The sequence below is a fragment of the Salvelinus alpinus genome, chromosome 15 (assembly GCF_045679555.1).
Source record: "Salvelinus alpinus chromosome 15, SLU_Salpinus.1, whole genome shotgun sequence".
NCBI lineage: Eukaryota > Metazoa > Chordata > Actinopteri > Salmoniformes > Salmonidae > Salvelinus > Salvelinus alpinus.
In genome coordinates this window covers 5,796,921-5,819,452 of record NC_092100.1, presented here as the reverse complement: position 1 = coordinate 5,819,452, position 22,532 = coordinate 5,796,921, and the positions used below count along the sequence as shown (strand labels likewise).

Genomic DNA, 22,532 nt, shown 5'->3' with positions numbered 1-22,532 from the left:
CAATAGCCCATAATGACGTCACAATACCCCATAATGACATCACAATACCCCATAATGACGTCACACTACCCCATAATGACATCACAATACCCCATAATGACGTCACAATACCCCATAATGACATCACAATACCCCATAATGACAAAGAAAAGACTGTTTTGTAGAAATGTTAGCAAATGTGTAAAAAATAATAACATTTACATAAGTATTCAGACCCTTTACTCAGTACTTTGTTGAACCACCATTGGCAGCGATTACAGCCTCGAGTCTTCTTGGGTATGATGCTACAAGCTTGGCACACCTGTATTTGGGGAGTTTCTCCCATTCTTCTCTGCAGATCCTCTCAAGCTCTGTCAGGTTGGATGGGGAGAGTTGCTGCACAGCTATTTTCAGGTCTCTCCAGAGATGTTCGATCGGGTTCAAGTCCGGGCTCTGACTGGGCCACTCAAGGATATTCAGAGACTTGTCCCGAAGCCACTCCTGCGTCGTCTTGGCTGTGTGCTGTGGTGGCATATTTCTGCTTTACCAAATGAGGAGAGTTACAAACTTCACACACCAGTCAGAGTTATACTTAAACTACATCTTTAATAATAAGAGCTTTGCAATAGCAATTTTGACTTTCAATGATGCGCTATCTTTAATGAACCATTGAAAAGTACCAACAGAAATGTACAAAGATATTTTATAGCCAAGATACACCCCTCTCAACTTACATGACGAACCACAGATCTTAGGAACAGTTCACAAAGGTTAAGATCTGTATGAAAGATATCTATAAAACATAGCAGACAGTTACTGCTGTGTCAACAGTTTTCATTGTAAAGACCAGTGTCTGGCCCTCCTACTCCAAACAGGAACCGTCTCTCCCTGATACGGCATAGAACAGAACCATTAGCTCATGTTCTCTGGAATGCTCTTTAGGTTTTATCACCCAAAGACATCGTAAATCTCCTGTCAGTGTTATCTCATAGAGGCCCATCCTCAGTAGAACACACAATAGTTAACAGAATATTCTATAAAACAACCATTATAATGCAATACAAGCATTATAACATAATCTTGCAATTTTCCACGACAGTGCTTTGGGTCATTGTTCTGTTGGAAGGTGAACCTTCACCCCAGTCTGAGGTCCTGAGCGCTCTGGAGCAGGTTTTCATCAAGGATCTCTCTGTACTTTGCTCCGTTCATCTCTCCCTTGATCCTGACTAGTCTCCCAGTCCCTGCCACTAAAAAACATCCCCACAGCATGATGCTGCCAACACCATGCTTCACCATAGGGATGGTGACCCGGTTTCCTCCAGACGTGATGGTTGGCATTCAGGCCAAAGAGTTCAATCTTGGTTTCATCAGACCAAACCTTGTTTCTCATGGTCTGAGTCTTTAGGTGCCTTTTGGCAAACTCCAAGTGGGCTGTCATGTGCCTTTTACTGAGGAGTGTCTTCTGTCTGGCCACTCTATCATAAAGGCCTGATTGGTGGAGTGCTGCAGAGATGGTTGTCCTTCTGGAAGGTTCTCCCATCTCCACAGAGGAACTCTAGAGCTCTGTCAGAATGACTATTGTGTTCTTGGTCACCTGCCTGAGAAAGGCCCTTCTCCCCTGTTTGCTCAGTTTGGCCGGGTGGCCAGCTCTAGGAAGAGTCTTTGTGGTTCCTAACTTCTTCCATTTAAGAATGATGGAGGCCACTGTGTTCTTGGGGACCTTCAATGCTGCAGAAATGTTTTGGTACCCTTCCTCAGATCTGTGCCTCGACACAATCCTGTCTTGGAGCTCTACGGACAAATCCTTCGACCTCATGGCCTGTTTTTATCTCTGACATGCGCTGTCAACTGTGGGACCTTATATAGACAGGTGTGTGCCTTTCTAAATCATGTCCAATCAAATGAATTTACCACAGGTGGACTCCAATCAAGTTGTAGAAACATATCATGGGATGATCAATGGAAAGAGGGTACACCTGAGCTCAATTTCAGGTCTCATAGCAAAAGGTCTGACTACTTATGTAAATAAGGCATTTCTATATTTTTTATTTTTAATACATTTGCAAAAATGTAAAAAAACCTGTTTTCACTTTGTCATTATGGGGTATTGTGATGTCATTATGGGGTATTGTGATGTCATTATGGGGTATTGTGATGTCATTATGGGGTATTGTGTGTACATTGATGAGGACCTTTTTTTTTATTTATTCCATTTTAGAATTACATTTACATTACATTTAAGTCATTTAGCAGACGCTCTTATCCAGAGCGACTTACAGAATAAGGCTGTAACGTAACAGAATGTGGTAAAAGTGAAAGGGTCTGAATACTTCCCCGAATGAACTGTATGTTCTTTAATGAGCCTTCTATGGAGCTTCCCATGCTGTCACAGAAGAGTTAAATGGAAAAGATAGGAAGTACTCCCTCTATTTAACTCTATGGATCTGGATATCCTCCATATTTTCAGTGGTTGAGCAAGTTTAAATAGACTTGAAAAGAAAATAGTTTTTATGTTGATGCATTAATGTGGATTTACTTCCAAGCCCTCGTCATCAGAGCAGAGCAGAAAGCCCGAGGCTGTGTTCATTGACACAGTAGGGCTGTTCTCACCCAATGAGGTTGGTCCCTCTGACGTGTCCAATCTCCCATACTGGATGCTCTGCTCTGTCTGGAGACTCCTACTCCTACTCTGAGTGCTTCGCTAGACTGTGACCTTAACATATCCTTCTGCTTCAACTCTCTTGATTCCTCGTTCTGTTTGATTAAAGAGAGCATGTATCAACACAGCCTGTATTAAAACGTTGGACATGTGTATACTTTATACCTATCCAGACCTTTCAGATCTGCGCACATTGAAGGACTAAGGCCAAGAGAATTGGGATAGGGTGTGCCTTTCCCTGATATGTCCTCCGTCTCCCATCTCAGCCTGTATACATAAGTCTCTCTAGCTTTAATTGGAACCAGACTGTTATGTACAGCTTTACAGCAGGGGAGGAGATCAACCAACTGTTTCCTTGTTCATTAAATTACAGATTTTGATTAATTTAGTCTTCTTCTCCTTGAATCTACTTCATTATTCCAAGCAAACAAAGTCGTTAGTATTCACTCCGCTTCAAGCTTCAAGCAGCAGAGTGATGTAAACACAGAGAAGCAAACACATTCACTATATTTATGAACATGTATAGCATTTGTGTTTTCCTAGTTCGCCAGCTGTTGTTTGATGGGTATAAATGACTCACACAGAGATGCTGTTAATCCCTTGGGGTGTCTGGCTACTTTGTGTTTCTTTAAACTCCTCCTCGTCTCCTATCTAAAGAGGGAGTCTCTGGGTTCTGTCCACAATGGCACCCTAATCCCTACATAGTGCACGATATAGAGAATAAGGTTCCATTTTGGGTTCAATTTGGGACACATCCTCTGTGCTTCTCTACAGGCACCAGATTTTATTTTATTTATTTCACCTTTATTTAACCAGGTAGGCAAGTTGAGAACAAGTTCTCATTTACAATTCCGACCTGGATCTATGGATTGAGTGTGTTTTTATTCAGTTCATTCTAAAGCTGACATATGGAATTGTTTTAAGATGGTCATACTATGGACCATTTAGCAAATTCTAAATTTTAGGACCCCTTTATGTATCAAAAAATAAATCAAAAAAATGATTTGATAAAATAACCCTTAGAAACGCATTGAAAGACACGTTCATAAATGGCAAAAAGGACAGTCAAAAATACAAATAAGAAGAAACAATGTTTTGAAGTGTTTGTCCTAAATCTTGCAAATATTTAAAAAACTCGGGAAATATTTAGCTTTTTCTTTTTACACATATTTATCTCCTTTTTTGGGGTATAAAACTACCTTCATACTTCCATTTGTTTTTTTAAACCAGTAACGGTTACCTTCAGACGGGTCCCGTGACACTTGTAGAACAAAATGGAGAACAGTTTTTGTAGGTCAAACCATTCAGATTAAAAAAGAAATGTAACTTAGATTGACCCACCGGTGCGTCAGTCGACTCTAGGGGGTTAAATCGAATGCCTCTAACAATGCTGTAATTGTATATTTGAAATTTGTAATTAAGATATATTGCATAACACATTTGAATGCCTCTGACCCTAGATCAATATTGGAGTCATGTCCCGCAACAGGGCAGGTTCCTTGATAACACCATGGAACCTTTCTAGCACAGCGATTTAAATACTTAAGGGGAGGGAGTTAAATGTGCTGAGGGTAATAAGTGATGGTGTAAAGCTGTGATGTGATGTGCTGTGAAATGCTGTGATATGCTGTGATATGCTGTGCTATGCTGTGATATGCTGTGGTAAACTGTGATATGCTGTGCTATGCTGTGATATGCTGTGATATGCTGTGATATGCTGTGATATGCTGTGCTATGCTGTGATATGCTGTGATATGCTGTGCTATGCTGTGATATGCTGTGATATGCTGTGCTATGCTGTGATATGCTGTGGTAAACTGTGATATGCTGTGCTATGCTGTGATATGCTGTGATATGCTGTGATATGCTGTGATATGCTGTGCTATGCTGTGCTATGCTGTGATATGCTGTGATATGCTGTGCTATGCTGTGATATGCTGTGATATGCTGTGCTAAACTGTGATATAGTGATACACCAATATGCAATTTTTGGCCGATACCGATTTCCGATATTTTCTTTACCCCCAAAAAAACTATACCGAATCCCGGTAACCAGTATACAAAAATGTGCGGCCTTTTAAGCATTCTAGTACAGTTAAAGAGTTAACACACACACACATGGACACAGCGGTCTAAGGCACTGCATCTCAGTGCAAGAGGCATCACTACAGTCTCTGGTTCGAATCCAGGCTGTATCACATCCGGCAGTGATTGGGAGTCAGTAAAACATAATCCAAATCTATTTCTTTGACTTACTTGCTGTGTTGTTTCGTGGTTCATTTGTTCAGTCGTTTCATTCTCAACCAGGATTTCATCATACATGTCAAGCAGTGAAGTTTCTGCTCTGTCTGTCCGTGGCCTCTCTTCCTCGGTGCGCACTGTCACTGTGTCCGTTTCCATCTTGTCCAGCTGTGTATGTAACATTTCACGTAAACCCTGTTTCTTGTCTGCATCAAAGTTGCAGTCCTTGTACATAGCATTGAGCACGGTGGCGACACAGTAAAGAGAGAATGCCACCAAATCGCTTGTTCACAGTCTGTGTCGACAGTTTTGTTGAGCAGGCGTTTCAATGACATGACAGAGGGTATCACGTCTGGTGCAGAATCAGTTGATGAGCTTATTTCTCGTGTCAGTTGTTTGAATGGAGCTAGCTAGCTTGTTCATGTTTCCAAGTTTTAAACATGTTCTCAAATGCCATTGAAATAGCAGCAGCGGTATGACAACCAGCAGATTCATGAGCATGCAATACGACTATCCTCAGTACGAAATCCTCGACGACCCACTGTGCTGTCAGACTCAGCATGCTCATGGGGCTGATATCGCTGGTCCAAATGTCAGTCGTGAAGCTAATAGCAGTGATGCTATTACTGTGTAACTCCGGTAGGGCAACATCTGACAAATTGCACCTACTTTGTAGTGTGTACCGGTGCTCAACCAGTCGGCGAAAGCCAACATCACCCACGACGAGCTAAATGCATTTTATGCTCGCTTCGAGGGAAGCAACACTGAAGCATGCACGAGATCACCAGCTGTTCTGGATGACTGTGTGATAAGGCTCTCGGTAGCCGATGTGAGCAAGACCTTTGAACAGGTCAACATTCACAAAGCCGCGGGGCCAGATGGATTACCAGGACATGTACTCAGAGCATGCGCTGACCAACTGTCAAGTGTCTTCACTGACATTTTCAACGTCTCCCTGACTGAGTCTGTCATATCTACGTTTCAAGCAGACCACCATGGTCCCTATGCCCAAAGACGCAAAGGTAACTTAAATGATTACCGCCCCATGGCACTCATGTCGGTAGCCATGAAGTGCTTTGAAAGGCTGGTCATGGCTCACATCAACAGTATCCTCAAGGACACCCTAGACCCACTCCAATTCACATACCGCCCCAACAGATCCACAGATGACGCAGTCTCAATCGCACTCCACACTGCCCTTTTCCAGCTGGACAAAAGGAACACCTATGTGAGAATGCTGTTCATTGACTACAGCTCAGCGTTCAACACCATAGTGCCCACAAAGCTCATCAATAAGCTCAGGACTCTGTGACTTAACACCTCCCTCTGCAACTGGATCCTGGACTTCCTGACGGGCCGCCCCCCAGGTGGTAAGGGTAGGCAACAACACATCTGCCACGCTGATCCTCAACACTGGGGCCCCTCAGGGGTGTGTGCTCAGTCCCCTCCTGTACTCCCTGTTCACTCATGACTCCCTGTTCACCCATGGAGTCAAACACGACTCCAACATCATCATTAAGTTTGCTGACGACACAACAGTGACAACCAATGAGACAGCCTATAGGGAGGAGGTCAGAGAAATGGCGATGTGGTTTCCAGGACAACAACCTCTCCCTCAATGTGAGCAAGACAAAGGGGCTGATCGTGGACTACAGGAAAAGGCAGGCCGAACAGGCCTCCATTAACATCGACGGGGCTTTAGTGGTGCGGGTCGAGAGTTTCAAGTTCCTTGGTGTCCACATCACCAAGGATCAGTGGTCTAAACACACCAAGACTAATACTGAACATAATAAATGTTTCATGAGCGTGAAATAAAAATATCCCTAAAATAGTTGTTTGTGTGCGCGTCTGTAAGTTGTTGTTCAGATGTATACGTTTGTATAGATAGTAAAAATATATATATATATAAAATATGAAAGTAGGTTTAACAAATGATATGACCACATTTGATACATTAGATGAGACAACAGGTAAATGACGTCCCATTTGAACCTACATGAACACTTATGAACCCATATGAACCTAAATGAACACTTATGAACCTATATGAACCCATATGAACACTTATGAACCTAAATGAACACTTAAACCTATATGAACCCATATGAACCCATGTGCACCCATGTGCACCCATATGAACCCAAATTAACCCATATGAACCTATAAGAACCCATATGAACCTATAAGAACCCATATGAACCTAAATGAACCCATATGAACCTATATGAACCCTTCTTGCTGTAGACTCCTCACCTGGTGAACCTCAACGAGGACCCCCTGATGTCAGAGTGCCTGCTGTACTACATCAAAGACGGCGTCACCAAGTAAGAGAGATGTCATAAGAGTAATGTATGAGACTTCACAATGGCTTTTATACTACGTTATGTATCTTTTATGTATAATATCACACATTTTGTATACAATACCCAATAATATTGACTCCTTTCTTTGCCAGGGTTGGTCGTGTGGACGCCAGCAGCAGACAGGACATTGTCCTCAGTGGTCACTTCATCAAGGATGAACACTGTACATTTACCTCTACAACGGGACCCATTGGAGAAGGTGAGATATTGGACCCTGCTGGGCATGCTTTGGTTCTGCTCTCTCCCTCCCTCTCTCTCTCTCTGCTCTCTCTGCCCTCTGCTCTCTCTGCTCTCAATTCAATTCAATTCAATTCAAGGGGCTTTATTGGCATGGGAAACATGTGTTAACATTGCCAAAGCAAGTGAGGTAGGTAATATACAAAAGTCAAATAAACAATAAAAATGAACAGTAAACATTACACATACAGAAGTTTCAAAACAATAAAGACATTACAAATGTCATATTATATATATGCAGTGTTGTAACAATGTACAAATGGCTCTCTCCCTCTCTCTCCCTCTCTCTCTCTCTGCTCTCTCCCTCTCTCTCCCTCTCTCTCTCTCTGCTCTCTCCCTCTCTCTCTCTCTCTCTCTCTCTCTCTGTCTCTCTCCCTCTCTCTCTCTGCTCTCTGCTCTCTCCCTCTCTGCCCTCTGCTCTCTCTGCTCTCTGCTCTCTCCCTCTCTCTCGCTCTCTGTCTCTCTCCCTCTCTCTCTCTCTGCTCTCTGCTCTCTCCCTCTCTCTCCCTCTCTGCTCTCTCTGCTCTCTGCTCTCTCCCTCTCTCTCTCTGCTCTCTCTCTCTCTGATCTCTCTCTCTCTCCCTCTCTCTCTCTCAGATCTCTCTCTCTCTCCCTCTCTCTCTCTCTGATCTCTCTCTCTCTGCTCTCTGATCTCTCTGCTCTCTGATCTCTCTGCCCTCTCTCTCTCTCTCTCTCTCTCTGATCTCTCTCTCTCTGCTCTCTCTCTCTCTGCTCTCTCACTGATTAGAGGCTGGGTGTGTTATTATGGTTCGTGTGGATACTGTACCATACGTCACAATTCTCTATTATTTTCCTTAAAGAGCACTATCTTACTTGAAATTAAAAGCAAGGATAGGATTTGGTGTAAGAGACCATGCACAAACGCAAACTTCATGGAAAAGGGTGGATAATTAAGATGCAGGTAGTGTCTCGGAAGGTCTATCTCCCTCATGTCTGTCTCCCTTCTCCCCCAGTAGCAGTCACCCTGGAGCCCTGTGAGGGAGCTGAGACCTACGTCAACGGGAAGAGGGTCACAGAGCCTACAGTCCTCAAATCAGGTGGGTCAACTCTCTCTCTCTCTCTCTCTCTCTCTCTCTCTCTCTCTCTCTCTCTCTCTCTCTCTCTCTCTCTCTCTCTCTCTCTCTCTCTCTCTCTCTCTCTCTCTCTCCCTCTTTCCCTCTCTCACTCGCCCTCTCTCTCTCTCTCACTCGCCCTCTCTCTCTCTCTCACTCGCCCTCTCTCACTCGCTCTCTCTCTCTCTCTCTCTCTCTTTCCCTCTCTCACTCGCCCTCTCTCTCTCTCCCTCTCTCTCTATCTCTCTCTCTCTCTTTCCCTCTCTCACTCTCTCTCTCTCTCTCTCTCTCTCTCTCTCTCTCTCTCTCTCTCTCTCTCTCTCTCTCTGTCTCTCTGTCTCTCTGTCTCTCTCTCTTTCCCTCTCTCTCTTTCCCTCTCTCACTCGCCCTCTCTCTCTCTCTCCCTCTCTCTCTATCTCTCTCTCTCTCTTTCCCTCTCTCACTCTCTCTCTCTCTCTCTCTCGCCCTCTCTCTCTCTCTCTCTCTCTCTCCCTCTCTCTCTCTCTCTCTCTCTCTCTCTCTTTCCCTCTCTCACTCGCCCTCTCTCTCTCTCTCCCTCTCTCTCTATCTCTCTCTCTTTCCCTCTCTCACTCTCCCTCTCTCTCTCTCTCTCTCTCTCTCTCTCTCTCTCTCTCTCTCTCTCTCTCTCTCTCTCTCTCTCTCTCTCTCTCTCTCAATTCAATTTCAATTCAAGGGGCTTTATTGGCATAGGAAACATGTGTTAACATTGCCAAAGCAAGTGAGGTAGATATTATACAAAAGTGAAATAAACAATACAAATTAACAGTAAACATTACACATCTCTCTCTGTCTCTCTCTCTTTCTGTCTCTCTCTCTCTTCCTTTTCGTCCTCTGGTCTGGAGATGTCCTCTACACTTTCCTACTCAATTTCTACCGCTTCTCTTTTGCTCTTTCTTCACTTCTATCTGGACATTTGTACCGGTCACCGAATGTTTTTTGAAACGTCTCTCTCCCTGCTTCCTGGATCAACCTGTCCTTCAGGGAACCGTATTATTCTGGGTAAGAGCCACGTGTTCCGGTTCAACCACCCCGAGCAGGCGCGCCAGGAGCGGGAGAAGACGCCCTGCGCTGACACCCCCGTGGAGCCGGTGGACTGGGCCTTCGCACAGAGAGAACTGCTGGACAAACAGGGCATCGACATGAAGCAGGAGATGGACCAGAGGTGAGAGGGGAGAACGGGAGGAGAGACAAGGGAGAAGAGAGGCTAGGTTGAGTAAATACTGTAAGAGAGAGGAGAGGATTCAGAGGTGAGTGAGGGAGAGTTGAGATGAGTCTGTGGAGAAGGAGTCTGGTTGTGAGTGAGAGAGAGTTGAGATGAGTCTGTGGAGGAGGAGTCTGTGGTTGTGAGTGAGGGAGAGTTGAGATGAGTCTGTGGAGGAGGAGTCTGTGGTTGTGAGTGAGGGAGAGTTGAGATGAGTCTGTGGAGAAGTCTGGTTGTGAGTGAGGGAGAGTTGAGATGAGTCTGTGGAAGAGGAGTCTGTGGTTGTGAGTGAGGGAGAGTTGAGATGAGTCTGTGGAGGAGGAGTCTGTGGTTGTGAGTGAGGGAGAGTTGAGATGAGTCTGTGGAGAAGTCTGGTTGTGAGTGAGGGAGGGTTGAGATGAGTCTGTGGAGGAGGAGTCTGTGGTTCCGAGTGAGGGAGACTTGAGATGAGTCTGTGGAGGAGGAGTCTGTGGTTGTGAGTGAGGGAGGGTTGAGATGAGTCTGTGGAGGAGGAGTCTGTGGTTGTGAGTGAGGGAGGGTTGAGATGAGTCTGTGGAGGAGGAGTCTGTGGTTGTGAGTGAGGGAGAGTTGAGATGAGTCTGTGGAGGAGGAGTCTGTGGTTGTGAGTGAGGGAGGGTTGAGATGAGTCTGTGGAGGAGGAGTCTGTGGTTGTGAGTGAGGGAGGGTTGAGATGAGTCTGTGGAGGAGGAGTCTGTGGTTGTGAGTGAGGGAGAGTTGAGATGAGTCTGTGGAGGAGGAGTCTGTGGTTGTGAGTGAGGGAGAGTTGAGATGAGTCTGTGGAGAAGTCTGGTTGTGAGTGAGGGAGAGTTGAGATGAGTCTGTGGAAGAGGAGTCTGTGGTTGTGAGTGAGGGAGAGTTGAGATGAGTCTGTGGAGGAGGAGTCTGTGGTTGTGAGTGAGGGAGAGTTGAGATGAGTCTGTGGAGGAGGAGTCTGTGGTTGTGAGTGAGGGAGAGTTGAGATGAGTCTGTGGAGGAGGAGTCTGTGGTTGTGAGTGAGGGAGGGTTGAGATGAGTCTGTGGAGGAGGAGTCTGTGGTTGTGAGTGAGGGAGGGTTGAGATGAGTCTGTGGAGGAGGAGTCTGTGGTTGTGAGTGAGGGAGGGTTGAGATGAGTCTGTGGAGGAGGAGTCTGTGGTTGTGAGTGAGGGAGGGTTGAGATGAGTCTGTGGAGGAGGAGTCTGTGGTTGTGAGTGAGGGAGAGTTGAGATGAGTCTGTGGAGGAGGAGTCTGTGGTTGTGAGTGAGGGAGAGTTGAGATGAGTCTGTGGAGGAGGAGTCTGTGGTTGTGAGTGAGGGAGGGTTGAGATGAGTCTGTGGAGGAGGAGTCTGTGGTTGTGAGTGAGGGAGGGTTGAGATGAGTCTGTGGAGGAGGAGTCTGTGGTTGTGAGTGAGGGAGGGTTGAGATGAGTCTGTGGAGGAGGAGTCTGTGGTTGTGAGTGAGGGAGGGTTGAGATGACATCTATGGTTGTGTCTGTGTACAGGCTTCAGGAGCTGGAAGACCAGTACCGTAAAGAGAGAGAAGAGACACACAACCTGCTGGAACAGCAGAGGATGGTGAGACCTATTAACAAATGGAAAAGATCACCAAAATATTACCATTTTGTTAATACATTGAGTCTGAGTCTGAATTACATTAAGTCTGAATTATTTTCTCGTTAAAGCCTGATCATGTGACCATTTCCTCAGGATTATGAGAGCAAGCTGGAAGCCCTTCAGAAACAAGTAGACCGATATTACCCTGAGGTAGTAGGAGAGGAAGAGGAGGAGCCTGAGGAGGAAGGTACATCACTGGTTACTGACTTTTATTTACACTACACGGCCAAAAGTATGTGGACAGCTGCCTGTCGAACATCTCATTGCAAAATCATGGACATTAATATGGAGCTGGTCCCTCCTTTGGTGCTATAACAGCCTCCACTCTTCTGGGAAGGCTTTCCACTAGATGTTGGAACATTGCTGCGGGGACTTGCTTCCATTCAGTTACAAGAGCATTAGTGAGGTCGGGCACTGATGTTGGGCGATTAGGCCTGGCTCGCAGTCGGCGTTCCAATTCATCCCAGATAGGCTTGAGGTCAGGGCTCTGTGCAGAACAGTCAAGTTCTTCCACACTGATCTTGACAAACCATTTCTGTATAGACCTCGCTTTGTGCACGGAGGAATTGTCATGCTGAAACAGGAAAGGGCCCCAAACTGTTGCCACAAAGTTGTAAGTACAAAATCCTCTAAAATGTCATTGAATGCTGTAGTATTAAGATTTCCCTTCACTGGAACTAAGGAGCCTGAACCATGAAAAACAGCCCCAGACCATTATTCCTCCTCCACCAAACTTTACAGTTGGCACTATGCATTTGGACAGGTTGGACAGTGTTCTCCTGGCATCTGCCAAACCCAGATTCGTCCGTTGGACTGCCAGATGTTGAAGAGGGATTCATCACTCTAGAGAATGCATTTCCACTGCTCCAGAGTCCAATTGCGGTTAGCTTTACACCACTCCAGCCGACGCTTGGCATTGGTCATGGTGATCTTCAGCTTGTGTGCAGCTGCTCGGCCATGGAAACCCATTTCATGAAGCTCCCGACGAACAGTTCTTGTGTTGACGTTGCTTCCAGAGGCAGTTTGGAACCTCAGTAGTGAGTTTTGCAACCGAGGACAGACAATTTGTACGCGCTACACACTTCAGCACTCAGCGGTCCCGTTCTGTGAGCTTGTGTGTTCTACCATCGTTGTTGCTCCTAGACGTTTCCACTTCACAATAACAGCACTTACAGTTGCCCGGGGAAGCTCTAGCGAGGCAGTCATTTGACGAACTGACTTGTTGGAAAGGTGGCATCCTATGACGGTGCCATGTTGAAAGTCACTGAGCTCGTCAGTACGGGCCATTCTACTGCCAATGTTTGTCTATGGAGATTGCATGGCCGTGTGTTTGATTTTATATACCTGTCAGCAACGGGTGTGGCTGATATAGCCGAATCCACTCATTTGAAGGGGTGTACACATACTTTAAGTGTATGTCAAATCAAACTTTATTTGTCACATGCGTCCGAATACAACAAGGGTAGCTCTTACCGTCAATGTGCATGTTTAAAGGACAGTGGCCCTGCACAAGGCTCTGCATTCACATAGCTGCTCATCTTGTACATCCCCTTTGTACACACACACACACAGTGTATATCTCCCTGTGTTGATGTTGAACTTAGACGTTTGGGTCATCTCGTTGTACCCTCTGGACTCCACAGTGCAGTGGACGGAGAGGGAGGCGGAGCTAGCCCTGTGGGGTTTCAGGAAGTGGCGCTGTTACCAGTTCACCTCCCTCAGAGACCAGCTGTGGGGAAACGCCATCTTCCTCAAGGAGGCTAACGCCATCAGCGTGGAACTCAAGAAGAAGGTTTGAGAACATTTCAGCACATCTCCACGGAAACACAACTGTCTCCAGACTTGAGTTCATATGGTTTTGTTTGAGTCTGACTGGAGTGCCAGATGGGGGGGGGGGTGTTCGCAAATACAATTTGAACCCAGGGTCTGAACTGTCCCTCTGTGTTGTACCAACCCTGTGCCCCCCCTCCCTCAGGTCCAGTTCCAGTTTGTGCTGCTGACCGACACCCTGTACTCCCCCCTGCCCACTGAACTGCTGCCCCCTGAGGCAGCCAGGGACAGAGCGACCCGCCCGTTCCCCAGGACCATCGTAGCTGTGGAGGTACAGGACCAGAAGAATGGGGCCACACACTGCTGGACCCTGGACAAGCTCAGGTACGGTAGTATTCTGGACGTTTTGTAGTCCATGTAGTGGTAAAAGTAGAATAAGTAAACTGAATAAAAATATTTTCAACGAATTCAACGGTTTTACTGAGTTACAGTTCATATAAGGAAATCAGTCCATAGAAACGCATGAATTAGGCCCTAATCGATGGGCAGGGGCTCAGGCATGGGTGGGCCTGGGAGGGAGGGCCAGGCCCACCCACTTGGGAGCCAAGCCCACCTGCTGGGGAGCCAGGCCCAGCCAATCAGAATTCGTTTTTCCCCACAAAAGGGCTTTCTTACTACAGAAATACTCCTCAGTTTCATCAGCTGTCCGGGTGGCTGGTCTCAGACGATCCCGCAGGTGAAGAAGCAGGAAATGGAGGTCCTGGACTGGCGTGGTTACACGTGGTCTGGGGTTGTGAGGCTGGTAGGACGTACTGTCAAATTCTATAAAATGAGGGAGTTTATAGTAGAGAAATGAACGTTCAATTCGCTGGTAATGTAGGGGATCTTTTATTTCAGGACCAACACTTTACATGTTGAGTTTATATTTTTGTTAATTATAGTAGTTGTAGCTCAAGTACTGTAATCCCAGTCTATTTAGTACTGTAACATGTAGCCAGCACTAGGTCTAATCCCAGTCTATTTAGTACTGTAACATGTAGCCAGCACTAGGTCTAATCCCAGTCTATTTAGTACTGTAACATGTAGCCAGCACTAGGTCTAATCCCAGTCTATTTAGTACTGTAACATGTAGCCAGCACTAGGTCTAATCCCAGTCTATTTAGTACTGTAACATGTAGCCAGCACTAGGTCTAATCCCAGTCTATTTAGTACTGTAACATGTAGCCAGCACTAGGTCTAATCCCAGTCTATTTAGTACTGTAACATGTAGCCAGCACTAGGTCTAATCCCAGTCTATTTAGTACTGTAACATGTAGCCAGCACTAGGTCTAATCCCAGTCTATTTAGTACTGTAACATGTAGCCAGCACTAGGTCTAATCCCAGTCTATTTAGTACTGTAACATGTAGCCAGCACTAGGTCTAATCCCAGTCTATTTAGTACTGTAACATGTAGCCAGCACTAGGTCTAATCCCAGTCCATTTAGTACTGTAACATGTAGCCAGCACTAGGTCTAATCCCAGTCTATTTAGTACTGTAACATGTAGCCAGCACTAGGTCTAATCCCAGTCTATTTAGTACTGTAACATGTAGCCAGCACTAGGTCTAATCCCAGTCTATTTAGTACTGTAACATGTAGCCAGCACTAGGTCTAATCCCAGTCTATTTAGTACTGTAACATGTAGCCAGCACTAGGTCTAATCCCAGTCTATTTAGTACTGTAACATGTAGCCAGCACTAGGTCTAATCCCAGTCTATTTAGTACTGTAACATGTAGCCAGCACTAGGTCTAATCCCAGTCTATTTAGTACTGTAACATGTAGCCAGCACTAGGTCTAATCCCAGTCTATTTAGTACTGTAACATGTAGCCAGCACTAGGTATAATCCCAGTCTATTTAGTACTTTAACATGTAGCCAGCACTAGGTCTAATCCCAGTCTATTTAGTACTGTAACATGTAGCCAGCACTAGGTCTAATCCCAGTCTATTTAGTACTGTAACATGTAGTCAACTGTTAAAAACAGTAGTGGTCCCGCTACAATGACCTGGGGCACACCTCAATTTGACTGTTTCAAGTATAATGTGCTTTGTGACCCATGGAGAGACAGTCGATTGTGAACATTTGTGGAATAATATGATTACATATTTCAAGACATGACAAATGTTTATATTTTACTGTAGTCTACACTATATGTTATGGAAGCGTAGGCATAAAGATCATTGAGTTTAAAAAACAATAAATATTTCACCTTTATTTAACCAGGTAGCCTAGTTGAGAACAAGTTCTCATTTGTAACTGCGACCTGAAAAAGATAAAGCAATTTCATATAGATCTCTCATAATTATCTTAATATATGTCTTTGAATGTCTTGCTCTATATATATATATGTTTTCTCTCTCTCTCTCTCTCTCTCTCTCTCTCTCTCTCTCTCTCTCTCTCTCTCTCTCTCTCTCTCTCTCTCTCTCTCTCTCTACCTCCATCCTCATCTCTCTGTGTTTATTCTGTTGTCCTGTGTTGCTCTCTGGTGCCCCCTGCAGGCAGCGTCTGGACCTGATGAGAGAGATGTATGACAGAGCAGCAGAGGTTCCCAACAGCACCATAGAAGACTGTGAGAACATAATGACCGGAGGAGACCCCTTCTACGACCGCTTCCCCTGGTTCCGACTGGTCGGCAGGTACAGTACATGACTACCTGGTCAAAGCATGGTCAGACAGACAACACTACCACAACACTACCACAACACTACCACAACACTACCACTACCACAACACTACCACTATCACAACACTACTACAACACTACCACAACACTACTACAACACTACCACAACACTACTAGAACACTACTACAACACTACCACAACACTACTACAACACTACTACAACACTACCACAACACTACCACAACACTACTACAACACCACCACAACACTACCACAACACTACCACAACACTACCACAACACTACTACAACACTACTACAACACTACCACAACACTACCACTACACTACTAGAACACACAACACTACAACAACACTACCACAACACTACTACAACACTACTACAACACTACCTCAACACCACCACAACACTACTACAACACTACTACAACACTACCACAACACTACCACAACACTACCACAACACTACTAGAACACACAACACTACTACAACACTACCACAACACTACCACAACACTACCACAACACTACTAGAACACACAACACTACCACAACACTACTACAACACTACTACAACACTACCACAACACTACTACAACACTACCACAACACTACCACAACACTACCACAACACTACCACAACTCTACCTCAACACCACCACAACACCACCGCAACACTACAGCCACAACACTACCACAACACTACCACAACACCACCACAACACTACCACAACACTACCACAACACTACTACAACACTACTACAACACTACTACAACACTACCACTACACTACCACAACACCACCACAACACTACTACAACACTACCACAACACTACCACAACCATACCACAACCATACCACAACACTACCACAACACTACTACAACACTACCACAACACTACCTCAACACTACCACAACACTACTAGAACACTACCACAACACTACCACAACACTACCACAACACTACTACAACACTACCACAGCACTACCACAACACTACCACAACACTACCACAAAACTACTACAACACTACCACAACACTACCACAACACTACTACAACACTACCACAACACTACTACAACACTACTACAACACTACTACAACACTACCACAACACTACTACAACACTACCACAACACTACCACAACACTACCACAACACTACCACAACACTACCACAACACTACTACAACACTACTACAACACTACCACAACACTACCACAACACTACTACAACACTACCACAACACTACTACAACACTACTACAACACTACCACAACACTACTACAACACTACTACAACACTACTACAACACTACCACAACACTACCACAACACTACTACAACACTACCACAACACTACCACAACACTACTACAACACTACCACAACACTACCACAACACTACTAGAACACTACCACAACACCACCACAACACTACCACAACACTACTACAACACTACCACAACACTACCACAACACTACCACAACACTACTACAACACTACCACAACACTACCACAACACCACCACAACACTACCACAACACTACCACAACACTACCACAGCACTACCACAACACAGCCACAACACTACCACAACACTACTAGAACACTACAGCCACAACGCTACTACAACACTACCACAACACTACTACAACACTACCACAACACAACCACAACACTACCACAACACTACCACAACACTACCACAACACTACCACAACACTACTACAACACTACCACAACACTACCACAACACCACCACAACACCACCACAACACTACCACAACACTACCACAACACTACCACAACACTACCACAACACTACTAGAACACACAACACTACAACAACACTACCACAACACTACTACAACACTACTACAACACTACCTCAACACCACCACAACACTACTACAACACTACTACAACACTACCACAACACTACCACAACACTACCACAACACTACTAGAACACACAACACTACCACAACACTACCACAACACTACCACAACACTACCACAACACTACCACAACACTACTACAACACTACCACAACACTACCACAACACTACTAGAACACTACCACAACACCACCACAACACTACCACAACACTACTACAACACTACCACAACACTACCACAACACTACTACAACACTACCACAACACTACCACAACACTACCACAACACTACTACAACACTACCACAACACTACCACAACACTACCACAACACTACCACAACACTACCACAGCACTACCACAACACAGCCACAACACAGCCACAACACTACCACAACACTACTAGAACACTACAGCCACAACACTACTACAACACTACCACAACACTACTACAACACTACCACAACACAACCACAACACTACCACAACACTACCACAACACTACCACAACACTACCACAACACTACCACAACACTACTACAACACTACCACAACACTACCACTACACTACCACAACACCACCACAACACTACTACAACACTACCACAACACTACCACAACCCTACCACAACACTACCACAACACAGCCACAACACTACCACAACACTACCACAACACAGCCACAACACTACCACAACACTACTAGAACACTACAGCCACAACACTACTACAACACTACCACAACACTACTACAACACTACCACAACACTACCACAACACTACCACAACACTACCACAACACTACCACAACACTACTACAACACTAACACAACACTACCACAACACTACTACAACACTACCACAACACTACTACAACACTACCACAACACCACCACAACACTACCACAACACTACCACAACACTACTAGAACACACAACACTACAACAACACTACCACAACACTACCACAACACTACTACAACACTACCACAACACTACCACAACACTACCACAACACTACCACAACACTACCACAGCACTACCACAACACAGCCACAACACTACCACAACACTACCACAACACAGCCACAACACTACCACTACACTACCACAACACCACCACAACACTACTACAACACTACCACAACACTACCACAACACTACCACAACACTTCCACAACACTACCACTACACTACCACAACACCACCACAACACTACTACAACACTACCACAACACTACCACAACCCTACCACAACACTACCACAACACAGCCACAACACTACCACAACACTACCACAACACAGCCACAACACTACCACAACACCACCACAACACTACTACAACACTAACACAACACTACCACAACACTACTACAACACTACCACAACACTACCACAACACTACCACAACACTACCACAACACTACTACAACACTACTACAACACTAACACAACACTACCACAACACTACTACAACACTACCACAACACTACTACAACACTACCACAACACCACCACAACACTACCACAACACTACCACAACACTACCACACCACAACACTACTAGAACACACAACACTACAACAACACTACCACAACACTACTACAACACTACTACAACACTACCTCAACACCACCACAACACTACTACAACACTACTACAACACTACCACAACACTACCACAACACTACCACAACACTACTAGAACACACAACACTACTACAACACTACCACAACACTACCACAACACTACCACAACACTACCACAACACTACTAGAACACACAACACTACCACAACACTACTACAACACTACTACAACACTACCACAACACTACTACAACACTACCACAACACTACTACAACACTACCACAACACTACCACAACACTACCACAACTCTACCTCAACACCACCACAACACTACTACAACACTACTACAACACTACCACAACACTACTACAACACTACCACAACACTACCACAACACCACCGCAACACTACAGCCACAACACTACCACAACACTACCACAACACCACCACAACACTACCACAACACTACCACAACACTACCACAACACTACTACAACACTACTACAACACTACTACAACACTACCACTACACTACCACAACACCACCACAACACTACTACAACACTACCACAACACTACCACAACCATACCACAACACTACCACAACACTACCACAACACTACTACAACACTACCACAACACTACCTCAACACTACCACAACACTACTAGAACACTACCACAACACTACCACAACACTACTACAACACTACCACAGCACTACCACAACACTACCACAACACTACCACAAAACTACCACAACACTACCACAACACTACCACAGCACTACCACAACACAGCCACAACACTACCACAACACTACTAGAACACTACAGCCACAACACTACTACAACACTACCACAACACTACTACAACACTACCACAACACAACCACAACACTACCACAACACTACCACAACACTACCACAACACTACTACAACACTACCACAACACTACCACAACACCACCACAACACCACCACAACACTACCACAACACTACCACAACACTACAACAACACTACCACAACACTACTACAACACTACCTCAACACCACCACAACACTACTACAACACTACTACAACACTACCACAACACTACCACAACACTACCACAACACTACTAGAACACACAACACTACCACAACACTACTACAACACTACCACAACACTACCACAACACTACCACAACACTACCACAACACTACTACAACACTACCACAACACTACCACAACACTACTAGAACACTACCACAACACCACCACAACACTACCACAACACTACTACAACACTACCACAACACTACCACAACACTACTACAACACTACCACTACACTACCACAACACCACCACAACACTACTACAACACTACCACAACACTACCACAACCATACCACAACACTACCACAACACTACCACAACACTACTACAACACTACCACAACACTACCTCAACACTACCACAACACTACTAGAACACTACCACAACACTACCACAACACTACTACAACACTACCACAGCACTACCACAACACTACCACAACACTACCACAAAACTACCACAACACTACCACAACACTACCACAGCACTACCACAACACAGCCACAACACTACCACAACACTACTAGAACACTACAGCCACAACACTACTACAACACTACCACAACACTACTACAACACTACCACAACACAACCACAACACTACCACAACACTACCACAACACTACTACAACACTACCACAACACTACCACAACACCACCACAACACCACCACAACACTACCACAACACTACCACAACACTACCACAACACTACCACAACACTACTACAACACTACCACAACACAACCACAACACTACCACAACACTACCACAACACTACTACAACACTACCACAACACTACCACAACACTACTACAACACTACCACAACACTACTACAACACTACTACAACACTACTACAACACTACCACAACACTACTACAACACTACCACAACACTACCACAACACTACCACAGCACTACTACAACACTACCACAACACTACCACAACACTACTACAACACTACTACAACACTACCACAACACTACCACAACACTACTACAACACTACCACAACACTACCACAACACTACTACAACACTACTACAACACTACTACAACACTACCACAACACTACCACAACACTACTACAACACTACCACAACACTACCACAACACTACTACAACACTACCACAACACTACCACAACACTACTAGAACACTACCACAACACCACCACAACACTACCACAACACTACTACAACACTACCACAACACTACCACAACACTACCACAACACTACTACAACACTACCACAACACTACCACAACACTACCACAACACTACTACAACACTACCACAACACTACCACAACACCACCACAACACTACCACAACACTACCACAACACTACCACAACACTACCACAGCACTACCACAACACAGCCACAACACTACCACAACACTACTAGAACACTACAGCCACAACACTACTACAACACTACCACAACACTACTACAACACTACCACAACACAACCACAACACTACCACAACACTACCACAACACTACCACAACACTACCACAACACTACTACAACACTACCACAACACTACCACAACACCACCACAACACCACCACAACACTACCACAACACTACCACAACACTACCACAACACTACCACAACACTACTAGAACACACAACACTACAACAACACTACCACAACACTACTACAACACTACTACAACACTACCTCAACACCACCACAACACTACTACAACACTACTACAACACTACCACAACACTACCACAACACTACCACAACACTACTAGAACACACAACACTACCACAACACTACCACAACACTACCACAACACTACCACAACACTACCACAACACTACTACAACACTACCACAACACTACCACAACACTACTAGAACACTACCACAACACCACCACAACACTACCACAACACTACTACAACACTACCACAACACTACCACAACACTACCACAACACTACCACAACACTACCACAACACTACCACAACACTACTACAACACTACCACAACACTACCACAACACTACCACAACACTACCACAACACTACCACAACACTACCACAGCACTACCACAACACAGCCACAACACAGCCACA

The 22,532-nt window shown here is 44.9% G+C and overlaps 1 protein-coding gene across 23 annotated transcripts in view; it reads left to right on the top strand.

Moving 5' to 3' along the window:
• The window catches only part of LOC139539409 (kinesin-like protein KIF1A), a 242,293-nt gene that overhangs the window by 61,555 nt on the left and 158,206 nt on the right, over nucleotides 1–22,532 (top strand). For all 23 annotated transcript variants that reach the window (XM_071342327.1, XM_071342325.1, XM_071342320.1 and 20 more), the window contains 9 exons: nucleotides 7,124–7,203; nucleotides 7,335–7,441; nucleotides 8,457–8,537; nucleotides 9,555–9,735; nucleotides 11,274–11,346; nucleotides 11,479–11,572; nucleotides 13,029–13,177; nucleotides 13,361–13,539; nucleotides 15,693–15,830. In XM_071342327.1, coding sequence (XP_071198428.1) covers nucleotides 7,124–7,203; nucleotides 7,335–7,441; nucleotides 8,457–8,537; nucleotides 9,555–9,735; nucleotides 11,274–11,346; nucleotides 11,479–11,572; nucleotides 13,029–13,177; nucleotides 13,361–13,539; nucleotides 15,693–15,830 — 1,082 coding nt within the window. The remainder of the gene's footprint in view (nucleotides 1–7,123; nucleotides 7,204–7,334; nucleotides 7,442–8,456; nucleotides 8,538–9,554; nucleotides 9,736–11,273; nucleotides 11,347–11,478; nucleotides 11,573–13,028; nucleotides 13,178–13,360; nucleotides 13,540–15,692; nucleotides 15,831–22,532) is intronic.